Below are 24337 nucleotides of genomic sequence, written 5' to 3' on the forward strand. Positions count from 1 at the left end.
GTTGGAGGGGGGAGTTCCTAGTAAGTAAAGCTGCTCATGTTCTTTGATCTTCCAGTGGTTAAACTTCTGAACACCAGCAAGGAGGTTGGCATGACCTACAGTCCATTGTTTTTCAAGAGAAAAACAAATTGCTTAATCTTGCAGGCAGACCTGGTGCTTAGATATGCATAGAGGGAGAAAAGGTAAAAAAAACACTTTATGATTAAGTTATACTCATATCCTAACAGAATTTGGGCCCTATCACAATTCTAACCTTGTGACCTTTTATTAACTTCCACTGCTACTCCTCCTCCTAATCCTACTTAGAGTTTATGTACCAGGCACTGTGCAAGGGTTATCTCAACTGTGCCTCACAGCTACCTTTATGATAGGTACTTTTAAATACTCATTTTATATATGAAAAGTAGGCACTGGAATGATAGAGACAGAAGGTAAAACTGGGTTAGGGAATGGAAAGGGGCCACTAAATCATATTTTGGAAAGCTGGTAACATGTTGTTTAGATAGAGAACTTTGGCAAAATATGCAGGGTTTTTTCGGTTACCTGTTACCTTTTCCTTTTGGATTTATTTTCCCACTGATTTGCAAAAAGGTATAGATGTCTTAAGGCTTCAAGTTGGCATCTACGAGTCAACAGAGAAAATATTTTAGTAAATGTTGTACATGTAATGTAAAACATTTTGGTTAATGTTGTATATGTAATGTTGTATATGGATTTGTTTTTCCACTGATTTGCAAAAAGGTATAGATGTCTTAAGGCTTCACGTTGGACTCTACAAGTCTACAAAGAAGAGATTTTGGTGAATGTTGCTACGATCACAAAGAAAGAGGTTATCTATATACGGATAAGCAAAGAATGGCAACTTCAAGGAACAATTCAGGGGGCTTCAGACCCTGAGAAGCGTTCCTATGTAATAAACAAACAAACAAGCAACTATAAATAATAGAGGGGCTGGCTTGCAGCGAGGACTACGTTTCCCGGCGTGCAGCGCGCTAGCCATAATTACACAGGCCTCTATCACGGGAGCGCGATGCACTTTGGGGATTGTAGTTTTATGGAAGCCCAACCGTTTCAACTGCCCGTGAAGCAACCACCGGAAGTACCGACCCGGAGAGGTGGAGTCCGGGTGGCGGCGGCGGCGGTTGCCAGGAGCCCGCGTTGCCGCCTGAGCCCGTAATATGGCGGGGTGGAGGAGGAGAAGGCGGCGGCGAATCGAGTGGCGCTCTGTCAGTACCGATTGAGCCTTCTGGTTCCTGCCAACGCCCGTGGCAAGGGGAGAAAAGCGGACGAAGCCGTGGGGGATCAGGTGTGTGCTCTCGAGGAGAGGAGGGGCTCGACCCTCGGCGCGTCCGGGGAGGAATTGGCGCCCTAAAGAACTGATGGCGGGCTCTGTGCTAGGCTCCCGAGCCTCGAGCTCCTGGAAAGGCACCGGGTGTAGGGGGGCGGGGGATGGCAGCACCGGGCGCGGAGGTGATGCTCGGATGCTGGCACCGCGTGGTTGGCCTTTTGGATGGAGCGTCAGCATCCGGAGAGCTGGGGGAGGCGGGCGTGGGGCGCTGGGCAAGGGTCCCTGGTGGATAAAACCTCAGCGCCGGAGACCCCTCTCCTGGTGATGAAACCGTTCGGGACGTTTTTCTATTCCCTCCCACGGCGCGGGAAAGGGAGGCGTCCCCAGAGTGTGCGCTGGCCATTGATGATCGCCGGTAACCACAACCCAAGGCCCTAGGAGCACTGTGGACTCCGCCTTTGCCGCTCTGGGGTACCAGCTTGAGGATGATAAAGCAAATCTTGCTGATTGCCCCTGAGGGTGCTAGGTGGTTCCCACCCTTTGCTTCTATTCTTCGGTTGGAACCCCAGTCCGCTACCCCTCTCCCGCCCCGCCCCCCGCCCCGTTTAGGCAAATGGCAGCCGTCCTAGAGAGAGATGGATTTGGCGGGGAGGGGTCTAGAGGCAGGGAAATGAGGACGCTGTTGTCCCGCCTTCCATGTTTTTAAGTTTCATTTGAATCCTTCCAGGAAGCAAACACTGTCCCTGCCCTCCGTTCATGGTCTAGTGCTAAAAATCACCATCATGATCCTCTTAGCAAGAAAAGCAGCTGCCAGGTAGTGATGCTTTCTGCCTGTCTTGCAGTATGCTAACTGCCGCACATGCGTGAACTCACTGAATTCTCTCAGAATCCCTCCGAGGCGGATACCCTGGTTATCCTTGTTTTACAGAGAAGGAAACTGAGGCGTAGGGATGGTACCTGGCTTGCCACGAATGTGCAGCTAGTATGTGTCTGAATAAATCTTCCTCTTTCCTGCCTCCACAAGAAGTTTGCGTCTTTGGGGAAACTGATTGGTAAACGACCAGCCAGGATCTGAAAACAAGGCAGAACGTGTTACTTTTACCATTCTCTTTAGTGATATTTTTGGCAGAACACTGATAAGGAGCAGATAGGACCTCGAGTCTATGGAATTTACGTAGAGGCTCATTTGAACAAGCATCAGTGGTACTCCGTGGTTTAAATGTAGAAAGCAAGGCATGTCTGAACCTGCTGCAGCTTACACATTATTACTGGAAGTGGACCAGTCATGCCTGATTAAAGTATGGGGCAGTAGATTTGTGGTTGGGGTGGCCTTGCAGGCAAGGCTCCTTTAGAAGAAAACCTTGCCGACAGTGGTAATTGTCTGAGAAGCATGGTGCCTTCTTGCTTAATCATGGGATAAGGATTGCTCACTTTTTAAATGGTTAACTTTGCAGTTTAGAGGCACTTGATTCTCTGGGAATAGTGTCACCCATGAAATTACCATCCTCTGAATTTCATTCTTCCTTGCCAGCTTCTTTGGCATATAGTTCGCTCTCTTCTTTTTTCTCCGGGTTTACATTATTACTTGAGCGTGTTACCCTAATTCATTTATTCAATACTTTTATCAAGTGCCTGCTGTGTGCTGACACTGTTCTGTGTAATGGGGATTCAGTGAGCAAGACTGAGAAGGTGCCTGTGCTTATGGAGCTTACGTTTTGGTGGAGGAAGACAGACAGAAACAAGGGAATAAACAAGATAATTTCAGATCGTGGTAAGTGCTATGAAAATTGGGAAACAGCAGGGTAATATGATAGTGACTGAGGTAGGGTTAGTTTAGATGGGGTAACCAGGGACAGCCTGAGGAGAGGACATCCAAGCTGTGACTGAAGGATAAGAAGGATTCAGTTGTGCTCCAGGATCATTTAGTAATTTCCATCATCTCCATAGTCTCACTTGCATTTGAATGCATTGTCATGTGCTGTAAGTTTTGCTGTAATAATAATATATTCCTATCTATTTGCAATATGTAGGACATATATGTACTATGTAAGGGATATGAATGACTTTCTGAAACAATGAAACATATCTCTATGATGTTGAAAGAAAAATAACACTATTGCCATAAAAGTATTCTATTTCCTTAAATTTCTTAGACCTTTAAATTGCATCTTGTGCTTTGTGTATCCATAGAAAGTTTATTACTTTATTTGTGTATTATGTTCCTTGTAATGCTGAATGCATGGGTTGTGTTAAAAATAATAAAGTATTTGAGCAGGAATGGGTTCACTTAAATTTCTCTTACATCTTAGCTATTGCATATTTTGGTTTTTAAGATACCACAATGTGGGTTGAAACCCAAACTGAAAACTGGTTTTGCAATAAGGCGTTTTGTTGTTTCTATTTTTGTTTTTTTAAAAAAAATACGAGATTGCAAAATAATCTCATTCATGCTTTAGAGAATCATTTTTTTAAATTAAACTGTCACTTTACATAAACTGAACATAGAAATAATTACAATTGATGGAATGGTAGGAAGAAATTTTGTTATTGATAAAACTACCAGTAGGTCAAAAGTAGCAATATATCTTTTTTTCATAATCCAATTTTTCACATTAAATAATTTAGTATTTTTTCATAATCTAATCATAACTTTGAACATGCTTTTTTTTTTCAATTCCAGTTGTACTATAATTTGTCCCTGACACTTTAGGGTACTGAGTTTTTAAGTATTTTGAGGCCCAGGATAGTATCATATTTACCTTGTTTTATCTTTGCATATTCCCACATCGTGAACTAAATTTCCCTATCCTCTCTTTTTTGCTAAGTAGTTAATTGTTTTAAAATGAACATATAAAGGAACATTATTATATCAGGTTTTGGGTTTCCACAGTTCATACCCTTGCTGGTTATGATTCTGATGTCTTTCTTTTTATTTTACCCCTGCTTGTTTAAAGAAAGAAAGGAAGCAGTGCCACATATAATGTTATGCAAAAAAGCAATCAATCAATTTTTAATGCTTGCCAAATAAATGAATATCATGGCTAATCCCTCCCTGGTTATCTTGTATTTTCATAACCACCATTACAATTTCTTAAAATTTATGAAATTACTGGGCTGATTGTTTTAAGTAGTTTGGTGATGATTCTAGTTTTCAACAATAAGACAGAAGTAGCACCAGAACCAATAGATTTTCTTTATTTTGCTTCTGAGTTGGCTGGTGCTTAGAGAGTCACAATATAGTCTTAAAATACGTGGGTTGAGGTGGGAAGATCACTTGAACCTAGGGATTTGAGACTGTAGTGCACTGTAATTGTACCTGTGAAACAGACACTGAATTTCAGCCTGGGCAAAATAGCAAGACCTTGTCTTTTTAAAAAACAAAGTAAAGGCTGGGTGCAGTGGCCCATGCCTATAATCCTAGCACTTTGAGAGACTGAGGCGAGAAGATTGCCTGAGCCCATGTGTTCGAGATCAGCCTGGGCAACATGGCAAGATCTTGTCTGTACAGTAAATCAAAAAATCAGCCGGGCATGGTGGCATGCACCTGTAGTTCCAGCTACTTGGAAGGCTGTGGTGGAAGGATCACCCAAGCCCAGCAGGTCGAGGCTGCGGTGACCGTGAGCATGCCACTGCTCTCTAGCCTGGGCAACAGAATGAGACTCCACCTCAAATAATAAATAAATAAATAAGAGAAAAATATGTAAGTAATAGTCTTTGAACTTCGTAAAGTGGTACAAAACTTTGTATCCTTTAATAAGGTTTTAATTAGTTCTTAGTTCTTTTCTAAATTAGTCACATTTAAATATTGATTTACATGCAGAAGTGTTTAGAAATACTTAATATATGAAGCAAGTCTTAGTTGGACAGGGTCTTGAGGTGATTTACTATACCCGAGAATTAGCTCCTGATCAGTGAGACAATTCTGGGAGGCCAGTTGTAGGAACTGTGAATTCTAGGAATTTCTCATGCTCTACAAAATTTGCCTAATAATTAAGGTCTACTTTTCTCAGCACATTAAAAATAACATTTTTCTCTCTTGTAGTGTGACTGTGGGAAGATGGAGGAGTATGAGAAGTTCTGTGAAAAAAGTCTTGCCAGAATACAAGAAGCATCACTATCCACAGAAAGCTTTACACCTGCCCAGTCTGAAAGTGTCTCACTGATTCGCTTTCATGGAGTGGCTGTGCTTTCTCCACTGGTAAACTTTCTTTGTTTTTAGATTACTTTTTTCTGTAGTGAACCACTAGAGCAGAAAACACAGAAAAACAAAAGGCAGGCTTATAAACATTTGAAAAGGTGCCTAACCCTTATTCACAATTAGAAAAATACAAGTATTATCATTTTTTACCTACTAGATTGGCAAAGATCTGATAGGACCTAGTGTTCATTAGGTATGAACAAAATGAACTTTTAATGCACTTTTACTGAGAGATTCTATTTTTTGGTAAGCAGTTTGGCAGTGTTGATCAGAATTTAAAAGCAAAGCCTTTGATTCAGCAGTTCCATTTTGGGGACTATCCTACAATTATATGTGTGTCCAAAGAAATAAATACAAGATTATAGTAGCATTGTTTCAAATTGCAAAAGATAGATGAACTTGCTTGCTTCAGCATCACATATACTAAAATTGGAACGATACAGAGAAAATTAGCATGGCCCCTGCACAAGGATGACACACAAATTCGTGAAGTGTTCCATATTAAAAAAAGATTGATGAACAACCTAAATGTCCATTGATAGTGGACTAGTTTAACTAACTGTGCTCCATTTTATAGAATCTCATCACAATGAGTAAGGGAGATCTAAATGTGCAGACATGGAAGGTTCTTCATGCTCTATTGTAAAATACTACGTGCAGTGTGATCTTAGAGGCAGTGCTGAGAAATGGTTAAAAGCTCTGGCTCTAGAGCCTTCTGGCCTGGGTTCAAATCATTGGTTTGCTACTCACCTGCTGGGTGAATTTGTGGTCCATTTCCTTATTTGTTAAATGGGGATTAAAAGTAGTGCCTACTTTATAAGGCTGTTGTGAAGGTTAAATGAATTAATACATGTAAAATGCTTAGTATATTATCCGGATCATAGGAGGTACTCAGTATATGCTAACCATTTGGGTTTTTAAAAGGATGATATATATATATATATATATATATTCATTTTCTGGGGACTGGAAAGGGAATATTGGATGGTAGAGAAGACACTTGTAATATACCCTTTGGTGCTGATTGTTTTTTAAATATACATGACTCTTTTAAATCAGAAAATTAATATTATTGGAAAAAAGTGAGTTTTATTTTTTTTTGTATAACAGAAGTTAAAAATCAATATTTTCTGAAAACCTTTTTTTTTTTGAGTTGGGATGGAGTGTTGCCAAGGGTAGAGTGCAGTGGCACAACCAAGGCTCACCACAGCCTTGAGCTCCTGGGCTCAGGCGATCTTTCCACCTCAGCCTTCCGAGTAGCTAGGACTACAGGCATGTGCCACTACATGTGGCTGATTTTTTGTAGAAAGTGGTCTCGCTGTATTGCCTAGGCTGGTCTAGAATTTCTGAGTTCAAGCAATTCTCCTGCCTTGGTCTCCCAAAGTGCTGGGACTATAGGCATCAGCCACCATGCCTAGCCTGCAATAATTTTTAATGATATGTTTTTCATATGTGTAAGTCTAAAGTAAGTCTTGACTCTTAACACAGTCACTAAACTTCTCAGGACCGAATAATTAAGACTGAAATCCACTATAAAAAGATATAATGCTTTTAGAAGCCTTCCTTTTTTTTTTTTTTTTTTTGAGTTGTAGTCTCACTGTGTCGCCCAGACTGGAGTGCAGTGGCACACTCCCAGCCACCGCAGCCTCGACCTGCTGGGCTCCGGCGATCCTTCTGCCTCAGCCTTCTATGTAGCTGGAACTACAGGTGCGTGCTACCACGCCTGGCTACTTTTTCATTTATTGTAGAGGTGAGGTCTCACCAAGTTGTCCAGGCGGGTCTCGAACCCGCACGCTCAGGCAATCCACTCACCTCAGTCTCCCAAAGCGCGGGATTACAGGCTGAGCCACCGAACCCGGCTAAGCCTTCCTTTTTTTAAGGAACATTTTATTTTTATTGGATAGCACAATAAGGCAGAATAAGAAAAGTTATGATTTTGTAGACAAATAAAACATCTGTTTCTTTGATCATTAAACTTTTGGACATTTTCTTGAGGCAGCAAAGAGGTAAAATCTGCACTAATTAGAAGATTAAAAATTGAAGAATCTGACCTGTGAAGTATGATATTGAAAGTGAAGTAATATTCAAGTGACTATTCAAGTGAAGTCATGAAAAGCTCAGCAGTGGGTGAAAGGCTAATTTTATTATTTCTGTCATTTTAGAGCATTTGCTAAGTGAGCATGTTTTTCTTTCTTTTAACTTTGTTTTTTTCCAATTGAGAATAATTTACATGCAGTGAAAAGCACAGATCTTATATGTTAAAGTTCCATGAGTTTTGATACATGGCATACAGCTGTATAACTCCCAGCCATAGAGAATATTTTCATCACCACAGACGGCTCTCACATGCCCCATCCCACTCAATATGTGCAACCATTATTCAGATTTCTTTGACTATAGTTTAGTTTTGTCTGTTGCACATGTTTTTAATCACTGAGTCAAATCTTTTTTATTTTATATTTTTATCAGTAAGAAATAATTACACTTTTATATGTTTTACAGCTTAACATTGAGAAGAAAAAAGAAATGCAACAAGAAAAGCAGAAAGCACTTGATGTAGAAGCAAGAAAGCAGGTTAATAGGAAGAAAGCTTTACTGACTCGTGTCCAGGAGATTCTTGAAAATGTTCAGGTGTATAATTTAAGCTCTTTTAGATTATAATTAAGATATCATACAGTAAGCGTTGATAATTTTTCAGAAATATATTTGTACTTAACTAATCACCAATATACTTTACTATTATGTTTTAGAAGCTTCATAGTTTGTGATATGCCATTTCAATTACTCCAAAGAGAATTCACTTGCTTGTTAGTGATGCCCGGTACTTGAATCAGAGGAGACTTGGACAATGGAGTCATACACAGAATATAATTGCTTATTGTCTGCATCTTATAACTCTAAAAACATTGAATTCTCAGTGACAAATGACAGAATTGGCTATTGCTGTTTACCCCTAAACTAATTAGACAATTGACTAAATGACCTTATTCTCATTCTCTGCTAAAGTAAATAATTACCCCCAATTTTTTTTGGTGAAAATTCTGCTCTTACATATTTATCTAATTTAGATTAGATGAACAGAATTGTCTAGATGCATCCTAGATCCAGATTAAAAGCATTTAAACAACATATGAACACCGTTTGCACTTGTTATTTAGATTAATTTAAATTTGTATAATCATTTTATTTTTAGGTATGAATCATTTTGTGCTAAAAAGAAAAACAAATGAATTAGATTGAGCAAATAATGCCTGCTATATATAGCATATTGCTGGTAACATCTTGTTTTTTATAATCTTAGGGGTTTGTGATATGTTTGTGTAATTCATACCAGACGACACATATATAATGAACCTTAAGGATATTTACCACTACTGCTATCTTCATTTTTCTGTTGGTAGTATGTAGTGTGGGTAGTAGATTTTAATTTGTAGAATATAATTACTGACTATATTAAGTTTAAAAAATATGTGTAATGCTAATTTAACAAGAGATGGGTTTTTTACTTACTCGATATTCCCTGTTATTGAAACAAAAATGGCATATCATTCTTGGTCCATTGAGGAAAGATGAAATATACTACTAATAAAATTGTTGACTCTAAAAACTTTCTGTTTAAAAGAGCATGTATAGCATTGAACTATAATGAATGAAATATTCAGGCAGAGAAATTGTATGTAATACAAATAGATTTTTAAGATTTGCTTCACCCGTAAAACCTAGATTCTATGATAGAGTTTGTTGTTATGTAACTTATCTAACCAAAGGCTCATTTTCATGGCATATAAAAAACATAGCTGTTGAATGTCACAAATGCAAAATGTGAAATAGTTTTTATAAAGAAATAATCTATTTTATTTAAACTTCTGAATATGTTCATGGTCTTATGTATCCCTTTTGGTTTATTTTAGTCCTGAGATGGTGGCTAAGTATGTCTTGTACTGTTTATTGCATAGTACCTGGAAACCATTACATGTCTTGGGATTTGTAAGGTAAAAAGGAGAGCCATATGTTCTAGGAAAAAAACAAGCACAAACAGAAGAACCTAAAAATCTTAATAGTCAGGATTTTGAAGTCTATATTCATATGATGATTTTTGCCAGTTTAATGTATGCTTTGATAATCTTTAGAAACCATCCAAGTTCATTTTGTATTCTTTTGCAAAGAAACAAAATATCTATTCTTGCATGTATTTTTTTTTTTTTTTTTTTGAGTTGGAGTCTCACTCTGTCGCCCAGACTGGAGTGCAGTGGCCGCTCCCGGCCACCACAGCCTCGACCTGCTGGGCTCCCGCGATCCTTCCACCTCAGCCTTCCAAGTAGCCGGAATTACAGACATGCGCTACCACACCCGGCTGATTTTTTGATTTATTGTAGAGATGAGGTCTTGCTGCCCAGGCGGGTCTCGAACTCACGGGTTCAGGCAATCCACTCACCTCAGCCTCCCAAAGGCACGGGATTACAGGCTGAGCCACCGAGCCCAGCTCTTGCATGTATTTTTAAATCTGTTTTATTTTTCTGTTGGACCTCTTGTATATACAGTTGTTCTTATCCTAACGTATCATGCATTGCTGTTTTAACTTCCTTCAGTTAACCTCACTGAATTTTGTTTTAATGAATTGAGTATTTAAGTAGAAATATTTATTATTTCTAAAAAATTTAAGCTACATGGCTGAGCTATTGTTCACTACAAATTTGCCTTATTTTATGGAGGAGTATTAGAGTTTGGAGTAAACATATGGGAGGGAGGAGTCTTATTACTGAATTATTATTTTCTTTTTTTTTTTAGTTGAAGTCTCACTCTGTCACCCAGGCTGGAGGGCATGTCCTGGACAAGTTAGTCTCTGTTAGAAAGGGGATCGTTTATGTAAGACATATAATTACTTACTATTTGTCACATATATTATTATCCTTAGATATTAGTTATCCCAGGAGGAACAGTTGGTGATGTTAATAACATATGACCAGAAGAAAGTTAAGGAAGGCTAGGCGCAGTGGCTCACACCTATAATCCCAGCACTTTGGGAGGCCGAGGTGAGAGGATTGCCTGAGTCCATGGTTTCAGGACGAGCCTGGGCAACTTGGCGAGACTTCATCTAGCCAGGCATGGTGGCACGTGCTTGTAGTTCCAGCTACTTAGAAGCTAAGGAAGGCTAAGGCGGGAGGATCACCTGAGCCCAGCAGGTTTAGGCTGTGGTGGCCGTGAGCATGCACTATAGTCGACAGAGTGAGACTCCGACTTAAAAAAAAAAGAATGTTAAGGAAAATGCTTCTATTCCGAGATTGAGTTGTGTATAGATAGAGGAGCACATATGTATGTGTATATATACACATATATGCTCGTATTTGTATCAAATTAGATAATTTCCTTTTTTTTCTTTTAATAAATAAGCTGGGATGACCAATAGATGCTTTTTTTTTTTTCTTTTTGAGTTGGACTCTCACTCTTTTGCCCAGACTGGAGTGCAATGGTATGCTCCCGGCAACTGCAGCCTTGACCTGCTAGGCTCTGGCGATCCTTCCACCTCAGCCTTCCAAGTAGCCGGAACTATAGGTGCACACTACCACACCCAGCTAATTTTTGATGTATTGTAGAGATGAGGTCTCACCAAGTGGCGGGTCTCGAACCCGTGGGCTCAGGCAATCCACTCGCCTTGGCCTCCCGAAGTGCTGGGATCACAGTCTGAGCCACCAAGCCCAGCCAGATGTCTTTTTTATAGGAATTTAAGTCCCATGTGGTATGGGATACTATAAAAACTGGTTGTCTTAGTTTTTGTTTGTGTTTCAAATGTCAGACTCTGAATCTTCTATTTCAATTTTATTTTATTTATTTTTCTCTGGCACATGAGTCAAATCAGTTTTATTTTAGAAAACAATGGAACAAAAGGCTTTTTGTACAGTGAGGAAATATTAATTTTTAAATTTCCTTTTTCCAGGTTAGAAAAGCACCTAATGCCAGTGATTTTGATCAGTGGGAGACTGAAACAGTTTACTCGAATTCAGAAGTCAGAAACTTGAATGTTCCCGCTGCATTTCCAAATAGCTTTCCAAGCCATACTGAGCACTCTATTTTAGCAAAGCTTGAAAAGACAGCAGGAATTTTGCCATTGGATAATGAAGACCCATGTAAAACTAATGGGATAGACTTAGCTAGAGATTCAGAAGGATTTAATTCTCTGAAGCAGTGTGGTGCTTCAAATATTGATCATGCAGAAAATGAAACTTTTCCAAAGACCTCCTCAGCAACCCCACAAGAGACTCTTACATCTGATGGTCTTTTCTCAACAAATGAAGAAAAGCATTCATCACTTCTGGAAGAAGTCATTCCAGACCCCTATGTAATGAGTCTTCAAAACCTGTTGAAAAAGTCAAAAGAATATATAGAAAGAGAACCATCAAAACGTAGTCTGCGAACTAGTGCAAAGAGGATTGTTAATGAGAATCATTCAGACAAAGAAAATGATGCTGTTAAAGGAACTGACTGTGTAAAGGAGAAGGCCCAGTTGATAGGCAAACACTGTGTCTCAGTTATTCCTGACAAACCAAGCCTTAATAAATCAAATGTTCTTCTCCAAGGTGCTTCCACTCAAGCAAGCAGCACAAATATGCCAGTTTTAGCTAGCTTTTCTAAAGTGGGCATACCTGTACGAACTGGCCATCCCACTGTTCTAGACTCTGATTCTGACTCTAAAGTTATTCCCACTTTTGTTACTGAAAATAATGTTATCAAAAGTCTTACAGGTTCATATGCCAAATTACCTAGTCCAGAGCCAAGTATGAGTCCTAAAATGCATCAAAGGCGTTCCAGGCCATCATCGGCATGTCATATACTCATAAATAACCCAATAAATGCTTGTGAATTAGGCCCTAAAGGAAAGGAACAAGCAGTGAGCTTACTAGTTCAAGATACTGATGAAAAAGCAAATGAACCTGAAATTGTGCCAAAGTTACCAACTGATTTAGCAGGAATTTGTTCAAGCAAGGTTTATGTAAGCAAAAATACATCTGATGTCATAGAGGACATGGTTTTAGGTAAATCAAATCAGGTATGTCAATCTTCAGGAAATCAATCAGAAAATAAAGTTACTCATGGATTTGCTACTGTGGAAGGTCAGGTAACATCTGATGAGGGAGGAGCACACAAAATGAACAGTACTTGTACTGCAATGCCAAAATTGCACGAACCATATGCTACCAGTCAGTGTATAGCAAGTCAGAACTTTGGAACTTTGTGTGGACTCAAGCCGACCAGTGTGTTAGAGAAAAACTCCTGCAATTTACAAACAGAACTGAATAAGTCTTACGATGTAAAAAACCCATCTCCTTTACTGATGCAAAACCAGAATACCAGACAGCAGATGGACACACCTATGGTGTCCTGTGGAAATGAACAATTTTTGGATAATAGTTTTGAAAAAGTTAAACGGAGACTTGATTTAGATGTTGATAGTTTGCAAAAAGAAAACTGCCCTTATGTCATAACAACTGGAATAGCTGAACAAGAAAGGCAACATTTGCCAGAAAAAAGATACCCTAAGGGATCTGTCTTCATTAACAAGAATAAAATGTTAGAAACTAGTTCCAAAGGTAAGGAAACTTTTAAGTGTTTGATACCTGCTGTGTAGATGGCACCTTGATTTTAATACTTGTAATTGACATTTTGAAAAAAAATTGTTTGTTCATACAAGTACTTAATTTTGTTTATCTTACTAAGAAGATTATAATTAGCTACAGTTCATTGCCATTGGATGGGCTTTCTTAAAGAATTTTCTTGTTTGAATGAAAAGCTTTCCTAGTCCACCTGGTATTATTGAAAATATTATTAATGACAGTTCTTGCATGAGACATCATTTATTGTTTTAATCCAGTGTATTGCTTTGAGGTCTTGGTTTCGGACTGTGGTTTCTTTCGTTCTCTTTTTTTTTTTTTTGAGTTGGAGTTTCACTCTGTTGCCCAGGCTGGAGGGCAGTGGCACGCTCACGGCCACCACAGCCTCAATCTGCTGGGCTCAGGCGATCCTTCCACCTCAGCCTTCCAGGTAGCTTGAACTACAGGCATGCGCTACCATATCCGGCTTATTTTTTTATTTATTGTAGAGACAAGGTCTCACCAAGTTGCCCAGGTTGGTCTTGAACCCCTGGACTCAGGCAATTATCTTGCCTCAGCCTCCCAAAGTCCTGGGATTACAAGCTACCATGCCCGGCTGTACTATGGTTTCCAATGTTTTTGTCAGTTTGCACTTTCATTTGTTATGAGATCGTCATGTAGTTGGTCCTTCAGTAAACACTTTAATGTCAAATTATTAGAAAAACATCAAAAATGAAGCTCTTGAGTGGTGTTTTAAGAATATTTCATTAATATTTCAGGTTTTTTCTGTTGCATCCAATGTTATATTAACAACAATGTTAAGGCATGAATTAGCTGGGCGTGGTGGTACATGCCTGTAGTCCCAGCTACAGGAGGCTGAGGTAGGAGGATCATCTGAGCCCTGCAGGTAGAGACTGCAGTGGCCTTGAGCTTGCCACTGCATTCCAGCCTGGGCAACAGAGTGAGACTCCAACTCAAGGAAAAAAAAAAGATAATTAGAGTCAAGAGAATCTTGCCTGAGCATCCAGTCTTGGCTCCATCAGCTCAGATCCTATGGAAATCTGTTGACTGAGTAGATAAAAGCGATGAGATACAAGCTTTTCTTTATTGGTTAGCATGAAATAAGACAAGGAGCAAGTGAGGGTGTGGTTCAAAGTAGAGATCTGGCTAGATCTTGATTGTATTATGTCAGATCCAGGGATACTTTCTTGTCAGAAGCATAACTTAAATAGGTAGTATAAAATATCAGATATTAGACTTGTGATTTTCTAAATTTGAGAAGGCACGTTTCTTTTCAGAAAGCGAGGAGATACTAAAAAGCAAGATGTTTGCTTTTGAAGAAATGCGGAAGAGACTAGAAGAGCAGCATGCCCAGCAGTTATCACTACTCATAGCCGAGCAGGAAAGGGAACAGGAAAGATTGCAAAAGGTGAGAAAGTAAAAGGTAGGGGTATTTCAGGCTAGTCAGTGAAATCTAGCTGGAGATACTTATGACTTTTGGTCATGGAAGAATCATTGATTTTGATACATGTCAAAATGTGAGTCTTAATATTTAGATTCTTATCTAAAAGTAATTGTATAATCTATCAAATAGATACTTTATTGAGTCCTTGATTCAAAAAGTATTTTTAAAAGGTATTTTGTAAGTAGATGCTGAAGTACACATTTTACAAGAGGTATATCATAAGAAGAAAGACTTTTGTTATAAGATTATTATAGTTAGACCACTTTAAAGTCAGTTGTAATAATTTTATTTGAGGGAGGACAACTTGAATGATAATTTGCTGATAGTTATGTGTACATTTGGCTAAGCCTAAAAATGATACTATTTGGGGTATAATCAAAAGATCTAGCATGTTACAATAAACTGTTAATCTATAGGAAATAGAAGAACAGGAGAAAATGCTAAAAGAGAAGAAGGCGATGACAGCAGAGGCCTCTGAACTGGACATTAACAATGTGGTGGAGCTGGAATGGAGAAAAGTCAGTGACTCTGGTTTGCTGGAAACGATGTTGTCTCAAGTGGATTCACTCCATACTGCAAATTCCAATAGTTCTGGTAAATAATTGAAAATCCTTTTCCATTTGAAAAAATTATCCTACAGTAAAATGTTTATTTGGCACACTTTAAAAGTATAGCTTCCTTTTTCAAGTAATTTCCATGTCCAACCCACTGCCGTTGCCCAGCTGCTTAGTAACAGTGGAAAATGACATGGTAACAGAGCAAAGACTGGAGAGCAGGTGTTCATGAGAAAAGCCTGCCTCGGCAAGGAAAATATCTGGAAATTCAGCTCAGAGCCCAGTCTGTGGTCATTTATGCAGCAGGTGATATACTTCAAGTGAAAACAGTTTGCTATCTCCTGAGTAATCTTGAATTACCTCTAATTCCCCAGTCCCTGTAAGAGCTTATCTTCACATCTTCAATTATCCTGAGATGCTGTTTATGTTGAAAAGATCCATCTGGTACATAAGCTTAAAGTCCATAAATATTTTAATTCTGCATGTGGATCAGTTTTGGAGGCAGCTGTTACTCTTAACGAGTGTCACAATGAGTTTATTTGGATGCTCTTCATATTCTGATTATATAACATCAAGTATAATACTATATATGTATTTCTCTAGGTTTCACAAATTCTGCCCTGCAGTATAGCTTTGGTTCTGCAAATGAAGCACCCTTCTACCTCTGGGGATCATCAACTAGTGGCTTGACCAAACTCTCAGTAACAAGGCCTTTTGGAAGGGCCAAGACTAGATGGTCTCAGGTGGGCAAACTTAATGAGATATATCTGTTCATCCAGCTATCTGTCTTCTTAAGAGAAGGTTGAACAAATGAGCATCAATAAACATTGCCTATCTTATTCCTCCTAGGTTTTTAGTCCAGAAGTACAAGAAAAATTTAACAAAATAACTGCAGTGGCAAAAGGATTTCTTATTCGTAGGCTGATGCAGACAGATAAGCTGAAGCAACTTCGACAAACTGTGAAAGTAAGATTGTTGCAAATCATTTGTACTTCACTTGTGAGCTGTCAAGATTAGTTCAGAATTTAGCCAGATCAAACATTTTTTAGTCACTGTAATATTGGCAATTTTAGAAGTCTGATCATTACTCTTACTTAGATAATTTTATAAATAATATGTAAATTAAGTAATTTGTATATTTTTGTCTCACTTTAAACTGAGTGCTGTTTGACATCTAATAAGTAATAGTTTTCTTTATTTAGTGCAATGGACCCTTTGTATCCATTCCGCTTCTGTGGATTCTGCATGTGTGGATTCAACCAACCATGGATCAAAATATTTGGGAAAAAAAAATAATGGTCATATCTGTACTGAACATGTGTAGACTTTCTTGTCATCATTCCCTAAACAATACATATAACAACTACTTACATAACATTTACATTGTATTATGTATCATAACTGATCTAGAGATGATTTAAGATATTCAGGAGTATGTTAATAAGTTATGTGCAAATACGGCACCATTTTATAAAAAGGACTTGAGTGTCCTCAGATTTTGGTATTCTTGAGGTTCTTGGAAGCAGTCTTCCATGGAGACTGAGGAATGACTGACCAAAAGAAAACAAGGAAACTCCAGTGATCATAAATCCTTTTAGAAAAATGTTTTTGAAGGAGCATTTCTCTTTTCAGGATACTATGGAATTTATAAGAAGTTTTCAGTCAGAAGCACCATTAAAGAGAGGCGTTGTTTCAGCACAAGATGCTTCACTTCAGGAAAGAGTGTTAGCTCAGGTAAATGCATGTATCTCAAAGGCTTTTAAGAAATGGAAATTCTGTATTTCTCTCTTTTCATTCAATCTCTGAAAATAGGTTTCAGTGAAAACTACTGTAATCTTTTTCTATAAATAAAAGAAGTAGGTATATAGTATATATAGTAATACTGAACTCTAACTTGATCTTTTAAATGCATACAATATTTTCTTTTGAACCTAGCTGAGAGCTGCCCTGTATGGTATTCATGACATATTCTTTGTAATGGATGCAGCTGAAAGAATGTCTATTCTACATCATGATCGAGAAGCTCGCAAAGAGAAAATGCTCAGGCAAATGGTATATGATTTTTTAATGAATGGGGTTCTTTTGGGCTTAGGGTAATTGACACAAAATATCATTTTTTATTGACTTCAGCACCCATCTGACAATTCTTAAGCATATTTCCTACTAGCAATATTTAAATCTGTAGATAGGTTTAAAAGAATTACATAGTGAAAGAATTACTATTGTTTTGTGATTGGATTTTGGAGTTGAATCTTTGAATGTTTTGCTTGGGTGACTTATAAAAAACTCTCAGCTGCTCCTGATTGAATTTTCTTGAAATTATAATGTGGGTTTTGCCTTTTTTTGAAATTATAATTAGAAAACAGGCTCCAAATTTGAAATATATCAGAGTGTTGGTGGTCTCTGATTTGAATCAATGATCTTAGTATGAATGGCAAAAGAAAAACAAACAAAATTGATATAATTTTAATTATTTAATTCTTAGAATCAGACTGCTTCAAGTATAAAAGAGTACTAAGTTAACTAAGTTAAAAATATTAGTAAAGAGAAGCTTTTTCAGGCAATTTGGGATCATTCTTTGTTATAATACAGGGGAATAATTGGCTCCAGTAGAATTTTATGTTACTTTTGCATTTTAAAGGATAAAATGAGAAGCCCACGAGTGGCTCTTTCAGCTGCAACACAGAAGTCTCTGGATAGGAAGAAATACATGAAGTAAGTTTTTTTGTATCATGTCATGTTAATTATTATCAAACGAATTAATTTTAGTTATCTGTTGGTCTATTTGCATATTCAAATTAGAAATAAAGAACCGCTAACTTTTTCTGCACTTGAGCTGATAGGAATTCCTTTTTATATAAGGACATTCATTAAAATCAGGTGCTAGAATCTAATTTTATCTTTAGATAAATTTTTTAATTACCAAATTTGTCTACATTTATCTTATAAATTGATAGCCCATCAAACAACCTTAGAAATAGTTAATCCTTATATTCAGTGCTTAATTTTATCTTTCAAATGTATTCTTTTCTGATATCCTAAAGATATCCTGGAAAGAAAAACTTAATGGGAAGAATATTTTAATGACTATCTTTTTAAAAATTCTTCTTTCTTGAAAATAGTCTTGAATACGCTTATTACAAAGCTTCTAACTGATGAATTGTTTCTGTCATCCCTTGTTACTTTTGTAAGCATGTTTTTTTCTCTTCTCTAAATACCTTGTGTCCTTATTTTTATGTTGTGTTAGAGCTGCTGAAATGGGAATGCCAAATAAGAAATTTCTGGTTAAACAAAATCCTTCTGAAACAAGGTGAGAAAAATCACTAGTCCAGTGAGGGGCGTTTTTTAAATAAATTTTTTATAAATCCTGAGCTTCCTTTCTGTTGACCTTGTTCTATTTACATCAGAAGAACAATCTTTGCTGAGTTTGAGGATCTCAGGTCCAGAATTCCTATTAACACCTGGTTATATTCTTGGTCACATGTCAGACCAGATGTTCCTGGAGCTTTTTGTAGGACATGCTGTCTGTGGTAGAAATTTGAGCCTGATATGTTGTGAGTTCAAGGGGATCTTTGATACCTATTTAAAAACCTTAGAAAGCTAATTTAAGCTGGGCGCAGTGGTGTGAGCCTGTAATCTCAGCTGTTCAGGAGGATGGCTTGAGCCCAGATGTTCGTGACCAGTCTGAGCAACATAATGAGACCTCATCTCTTTTAAAAAAAACAAAAAACAGCTAACTTAATATTTCTGACTTGTTTTTTACTCTTGTAAAACGAGAGTAATACTTTGTTCTCTGACATGTTTGAAAGGAAACGTTGGCTTTTGTAAAGTACGATTATATATAAGACCATTATCTGAAAGCACAAGGGTTAATGCCTATGTTGGACCTCTCTTTCCTGATAAAAATCTAAGATTTGGGTTCTTGGTAAGCAAAATATAAGTACCATATTAATATGTTTTAATCAACTTGCTTTGCTTTGTGTAATATATTGGCTATATTATTGCATAGATGACTCCACCTCACTATCACCATCTTTCATCCATTGCAAGAAAATGGGAAAAAATAGAATCTATCCTTTTGAATTAATTTTTTATTTAATTTGTCAACAGAGTCCTTCAGCCAAATCAAGGACAGAATGCACCTGTTCACAGGCTACTTAGTAGACAAGGGTAAGAGTGCCACACTCACGGGTATTTAAAAATATTCAAATCAAGAAATCAGGATTAGCTTTGAAAGGGAAAAATAGTGTTGTTGTTTACATAAAGGATAATTATTTTTCAAATTTGATTTTTTTTTTCCTTTTTGTTTTTTTTGAGTCGGAGTCTCACTCTGTCACCCAGAATGGAGTGCAGTGGCACGCTCACGGCCACCACAGCCTTGACCTGCTGGGCTCAGGCGATCCTTCTACCTCAGCTATCAAAGTAGCTGGAACTACATACAGGCACATGTACCACCATGCCTGGATAATTTTTTGATTTATTGTAGAGACGAGGTCTCACCAAGTTGCCCAAGCTAAGCTGGTCTCAAACCCCTGGGCTCAGGCAATCCTCTCGCCTCTGCCTCCCAAAGTTCTGGGATTACAGATGTGAGCCACTGCGCCTGACTCAAATGTGATTTTTTTTTTATAGCATTGGGAAGATCTTTTAAAATTTTGTCTTCAACTATGATCCTCTTGGTGTACTGTTGTGTATTATATTTTAATTATCATCTTATATTGGCATGTGTTTACTTTTCATTTCATACCATTTTACTCATTAAATGTTTTAAATATCCATATAGTAAGTTCAGCATCACCAGAGTGATTCTCCAACAAAGCATGAGCCATGGTTTAGTCTGCTGAAGCCAAAGTCCAGCTTTCCTTCCCATGCACATGCATGAGACTACGTTCTTTTTAAACTTATTGGTGATTTGGACAGTTGATGTAGTATGGTTGCTTTCTTTGAATTTTGAACATTTAGACCTTAATGCAAGTGACTTATTAATTTTTTTATATTCAACTAGAACCCCTAAGACAGCAGTGAAGGGGGTTGTGCAAAATAGACAGAAGTCTTCACAGAGCAGAATGCCTAGCAGAGCTCCTGTGTCAGGTGTGTTGAATGAATTCCTGAAGCTCCTTCAATAGAAAGAGTGCACAAGCTGCCCTGTAACTCAGGCCACACAAGTGGAATACGTTGTCTTTCCTTGCCACCATAATTTTGGCATATTCTTGGTCATCCTACTAATATTCCTTGGTGTCAGTATTTTGTGGCAGTCAGAAAATCTTAGTAAAACTGCTTCCCATCTCGATTTCTGTAACATTTCTATGGAAAATGCTTTGTATTTTTTATTCCAAAAAAATGTATAGAATTATCCAGACTTAATTCAGAAAACTATTCATGAGTAAAAAATAATGATTATCTGGTGCCTAAATCTTTGCCTTGTCTCTTCAGCTTTGAGGAAGTGTGTCACCCAGGAATATTTCTGTCTGCACAGGAGGGGATGTAAACTTCCTCCTCTGACCACAAGTTCACATGTGAATATGCCAGGTGGGCAGGGGTCTCAATCTTTTCTTCCACAAGAGGTTTGAGCTACATTTCTCCTCATGTTCATTATTTGAGGGTTATTTAAGAGCTAAACCAAAAGCTGTATTTTAAAATTCTGTTTATGGTGGCAAGATGACATTCAATGTCGAGTTAATCCAAAGTTCCTAACAAAATGCTTGAATATTTTTTAGGTATCTTTGTTAAGATACTTGATTAAGCACATTTAAAATTATGTGATCCATTAAAATACTTTCAAAGTGTTGTGCTTTAATTATACTGCTTTCTAAACATTTTGAATAATCCTAAATTAATCACCTGACAATGAAGATTAAACCCTTAATCAATTATAATCTTTCCATTAATACACAATTAGGCAAATTTTAGAGATTTTATTACTAAGTGATTTCCTTTCAATGAGAAGAAAACAAGCTATTAATCATAACTTTGAAATGATTGCTGACCTTGTGTGTATGCAGTGAATATAATTAATAATGTCAGGATAATAGGATAATTTAAAGGTCACCTTTTGGAAATCACTGTGAGTGACAGTCAATGGAATTGTTGTAAAAGGAATTAGATAGTTGAAGATCCTGCCTACTGCAGAGCCATGAGAATCAGCTAGTGTGAAAGAACCATTGGAAGAACACAGACCAGTCACCTGATATGAGGAATTTAAAGATATTTTCAGTGTTTCCCATGTTAATGTTAATGTACCATGATACATCAGAAGCTCATTGAAGAATGAGTATTGTTTTGCCTTATATTATTAGTTTGCCACAGTAACTACTCTCCATGTTCTTTTCTCATGCATTTCATCTCCACTATTTGTCGCTTGTGAATTTACAAGCAAAATAGCAACTGCTATTTCTATTCAGTAATACTCAACAGTACATAGGATGAACAGGCAACCACTGACGTTACCTAACAGTGGCATTCAGCATTTAGAACTATTGAGGTTTAATTGCATTGCTACATAGTTAATACAAATGAACTTAACCCTTGAATTAACATGTACAATTAATATGTCTAAACAAGTACAAAAATTCTTTTGTTTTTTCTAAAGATTTATTTATATATGAGTACATATGGAGACAACTGAAAGAGACTAAAGGATTGTTTTCTTTTAAATAAACTGAGATCTTGAGGAACTTATTGTTTAAAATACTGAGTGTGTTGGAACACAGGAATCTGTAGCTGCTCTTGAAGAGTCACGGTATTCTTTCCTGCTGAGATCTGTAATGGCCTGGATTATGTTTCAAATAAATTTGGAATTATGCTTTAATTTGCTTTACATGGAGATAAACCCTTTGTTAGGTAATTTATAGAAAACTCATTTTTGTTATGGTGATATAATATCATACTCTAAATGAATTCTAAGATGTTAAAGTATACTAAAAGCATTTAAATTATTTATAGTTTTATAAACCAAATTGCAATCTCTGATGTCATGTTTTACAATAGATTTATTCATTTGATGTTCTGTGCTTAAATCGAGTTTATAGTGACATTCAGAAACCACCAATCAAAGCAGAGTAGGAGGTGGTTATGCAAAGTGGTCGTGTAAAATAGCAAATCAGGTGGAATTGGATTCTCAGGGTTTCTACTTTAGCTGGCCCCTTAGGCAAGTACTTTCCTAGCCCCAGCTGCATTATCCTTAAAATGATAGTAATAATTTCTACTTCAGGATTATTACATTTAATATGATAACGTATATTGTTTAGCACAGTGCTTGATACATTGTAAGGACTCATGGTATCATTATAGAAAACTACCATTGAGAAATAATATTAGTTTTGCTCTATTTTTAGGAGTATATGCAGGAAAAATCCAAAGAAAGCGGCCAAATGTTGCGACAATTTAAGAAGACAACATTCATTGGGATAAAAATGGAGGGAGAATTATTATCCATGTTATTTTCCCTGTTCAAGACTTTTTATTTAATCCTGAACTCTCGTTTATTCAGTCAAAGTGAAATCAAAAGGCTGAGCAAGATAACTTAGTTATTCTGCTAATTTCTGCCCAACACCCCCATTTTCCTCTTAATAATAAGTTTGGGTGAAGACAAATTAGTGTTTAGGAATTATCTCATCTCTGTGCTCAACCTGTACAAACATAAGTTTGTTTTATGTGCTCAGACATCTCCAGAGACCCTTTTTGTAAACTTAAAGAACATTTGGATTTATTTTTACAAAATATTGAAAGGGTGTGACAAAATTATAAATATGTTCTAAAACATAAATTTCATTTATCTATGTATACTGATTGCTTAATTTGATAAATGAATTTGTACTATTCAAAGGGAAATTATTGCAGAAGAATGCTTTTCTGTGGTTATATAACTTTAAAAACTCGATTTAGTCTCTCAATGCTCACATTCCTTGACTTACAGGTATAACGTACAGGTGATCACATCCACCTAAAATCTACCACAGAAGTAGCTGTGGGTAACCATTTTGGTCAGAAGTATACATTCCTGTCTTACAGAAATGTTGTCTTACAGAAATGTTCATTTTCATGTGTGTTACCCTAGTACTGTTAGAAACATTTGGACTAGATTTTAAGATCTCTCTGTGAAGGGTAACATATTTGGGGAAGACAGCACAGTCTTTTTGAATGTAGCACTAAAGATTGCATTATTACACCCATTCTGTAAAATAAGAGTAACATGTTGCATGCACCTATATTTTCTATGTAGTCTATATAATCTGTTTTTTCATAGTCTGCTTTTTCTAGCATGCTTGATCTAGGAGAGAATAAAGGGCTATATAATAATACATTCGGATTTCAAATGGGATAGTAGTATTGCCTAGTTAAAATTCTGCATTGCTTAAAGGCACCAATATTTAAGTTTTTTCACCACTAACATATTCATTAAAAGAATCAACTAACAAATGTTACCAAGAGAACATGACTCTATGAAAGAGAATGTTACTGTTAATTTATCATACCATTTCCAAAAAGGGCTTTGTGCTTCTCATGTATAATTGGGACTTGTGTATACTTTATCTTTCTAACCTGAATTTTAAGAGAGATTCTGGTATTTTGAAAATGTAGCCTAGATATATTCTAAATATCCTTTTAAGAATGTGGAGAGACTGTTTTCTCCAATTTTCTGTTCCATTCAAAATTTAACTTTTACATCCAACTGTAGACCGAAAATAGCTATCTACCCTGAGTGTAAGCTGGATTTTCTTTATTGAGATATATCATGTATTGAATGAGTGAATCTGAAAATTAGAAGACGGAGTTCCAATTTTTTAATTTATAGGCAAAGTAAATCACATTATTATCTTCATATGATAAACTGCTTTATCATTCTGAAAACTCAGGTTATTATTACTCATATCATTGTGGGTCTCCCAGCAAGCAAGAAAGATGAAGTCTTGTGTATACTAATGCAAATTACCTGAAACAAATACTATGTTTTGGAGAAAATTAAGACAAGTTTTAGATTAAGGATTAGCAACTCGAGTGTGTTTTTAATTTAATAATAAAAGCGTGTGTGTTTTAAATATTTTTTAATGTTCACAGCTTTTGCTCATTCAAGTGCCAGGCACTGTTTTGTGCTTTTGATGGATTTTTATTTATATACATTATTTTTATCATTATTTTTACTTTGAGTGGAATGTCCATTAATGTAAATTTTATTTATTTTTATACTTTAATTTTCACTAGTTTTGCTTCTAGGCAAAAGGCAAAATAAACTTTTCATCTTAAAGGAAA

General features: G+C 36.8%; 1 protein-coding gene across 2 annotated transcripts; it reads left to right on the forward strand.

Moving 5' to 3' along the window:
* The first annotated feature begins 1077 nt into the window (after positions 1–1077).
* Positions 1078–24337, forward strand: CCP110 (centriolar coiled-coil protein 110). Of its 2 annotated transcripts, XM_021714469.1 has the most exons (15): positions 1078–1306; positions 5331–5486; positions 7989–8117; positions 11422–13072; positions 14371–14501; positions 14954–15131; positions 15695–15834; positions 15941–16057; positions 16724–16825; positions 17027–17143; positions 17733–17806; positions 18339–18401; positions 19202–19261; positions 20094–20179; positions 22423–24337. In XM_021714469.1, the coding sequence occupies exons 2-15, from the start codon at positions 5346–5348 to the stop codon at positions 22473–22475; spliced, it is 3042 nt and encodes a 1013-aa protein (XP_021570144.1). In that variant the 5' UTR covers positions 1078–1306; positions 5331–5345; the 3' UTR covers positions 22476–24337. The 2 variants fall into 2 exon arrangements, with proteins under 2 accessions (XP_021570144.1, XP_008060497.1); XM_008062306.1 differs by lacking the exon at positions 20094–20179.

This window comes from Carlito syrichta, unplaced genomic scaffold (genome assembly GCF_000164805.1).
Source record: "Carlito syrichta isolate Samal-C Ts95f unplaced genomic scaffold, Tarsius_syrichta-2.0.1 Scaffold95881, whole genome shotgun sequence".
In the NCBI taxonomy this organism is placed as follows: Eukaryota; Metazoa; Chordata; class Mammalia; order Primates; family Tarsiidae; genus Carlito; species Carlito syrichta.

Excerpts from the sequence above, each read along its gene's own strand:
- CCP110 (XM_021714469.1), top strand. The coding sequence starts at position 5,346 with ATGGAGGAGTATGAGAAGTTCTGTGAAAAAAGTCTTGCCAGAATACAA. Across the intron at positions 8,118-11,421 it reads AGATTCTTGAAAATGTTCAG|GTTAGAAAAGCACCTAATGC; the intron begins GTGTATAATTTA and ends TCCTTTTTCCAG. Across the intron at positions 16,826-17,026 it reads AGGAAAGAGTGTTAGCTCAG|CTGAGAGCTGCCCTGTATGG; the intron begins GTAAATGCATGT and ends TTTTGAACCTAG.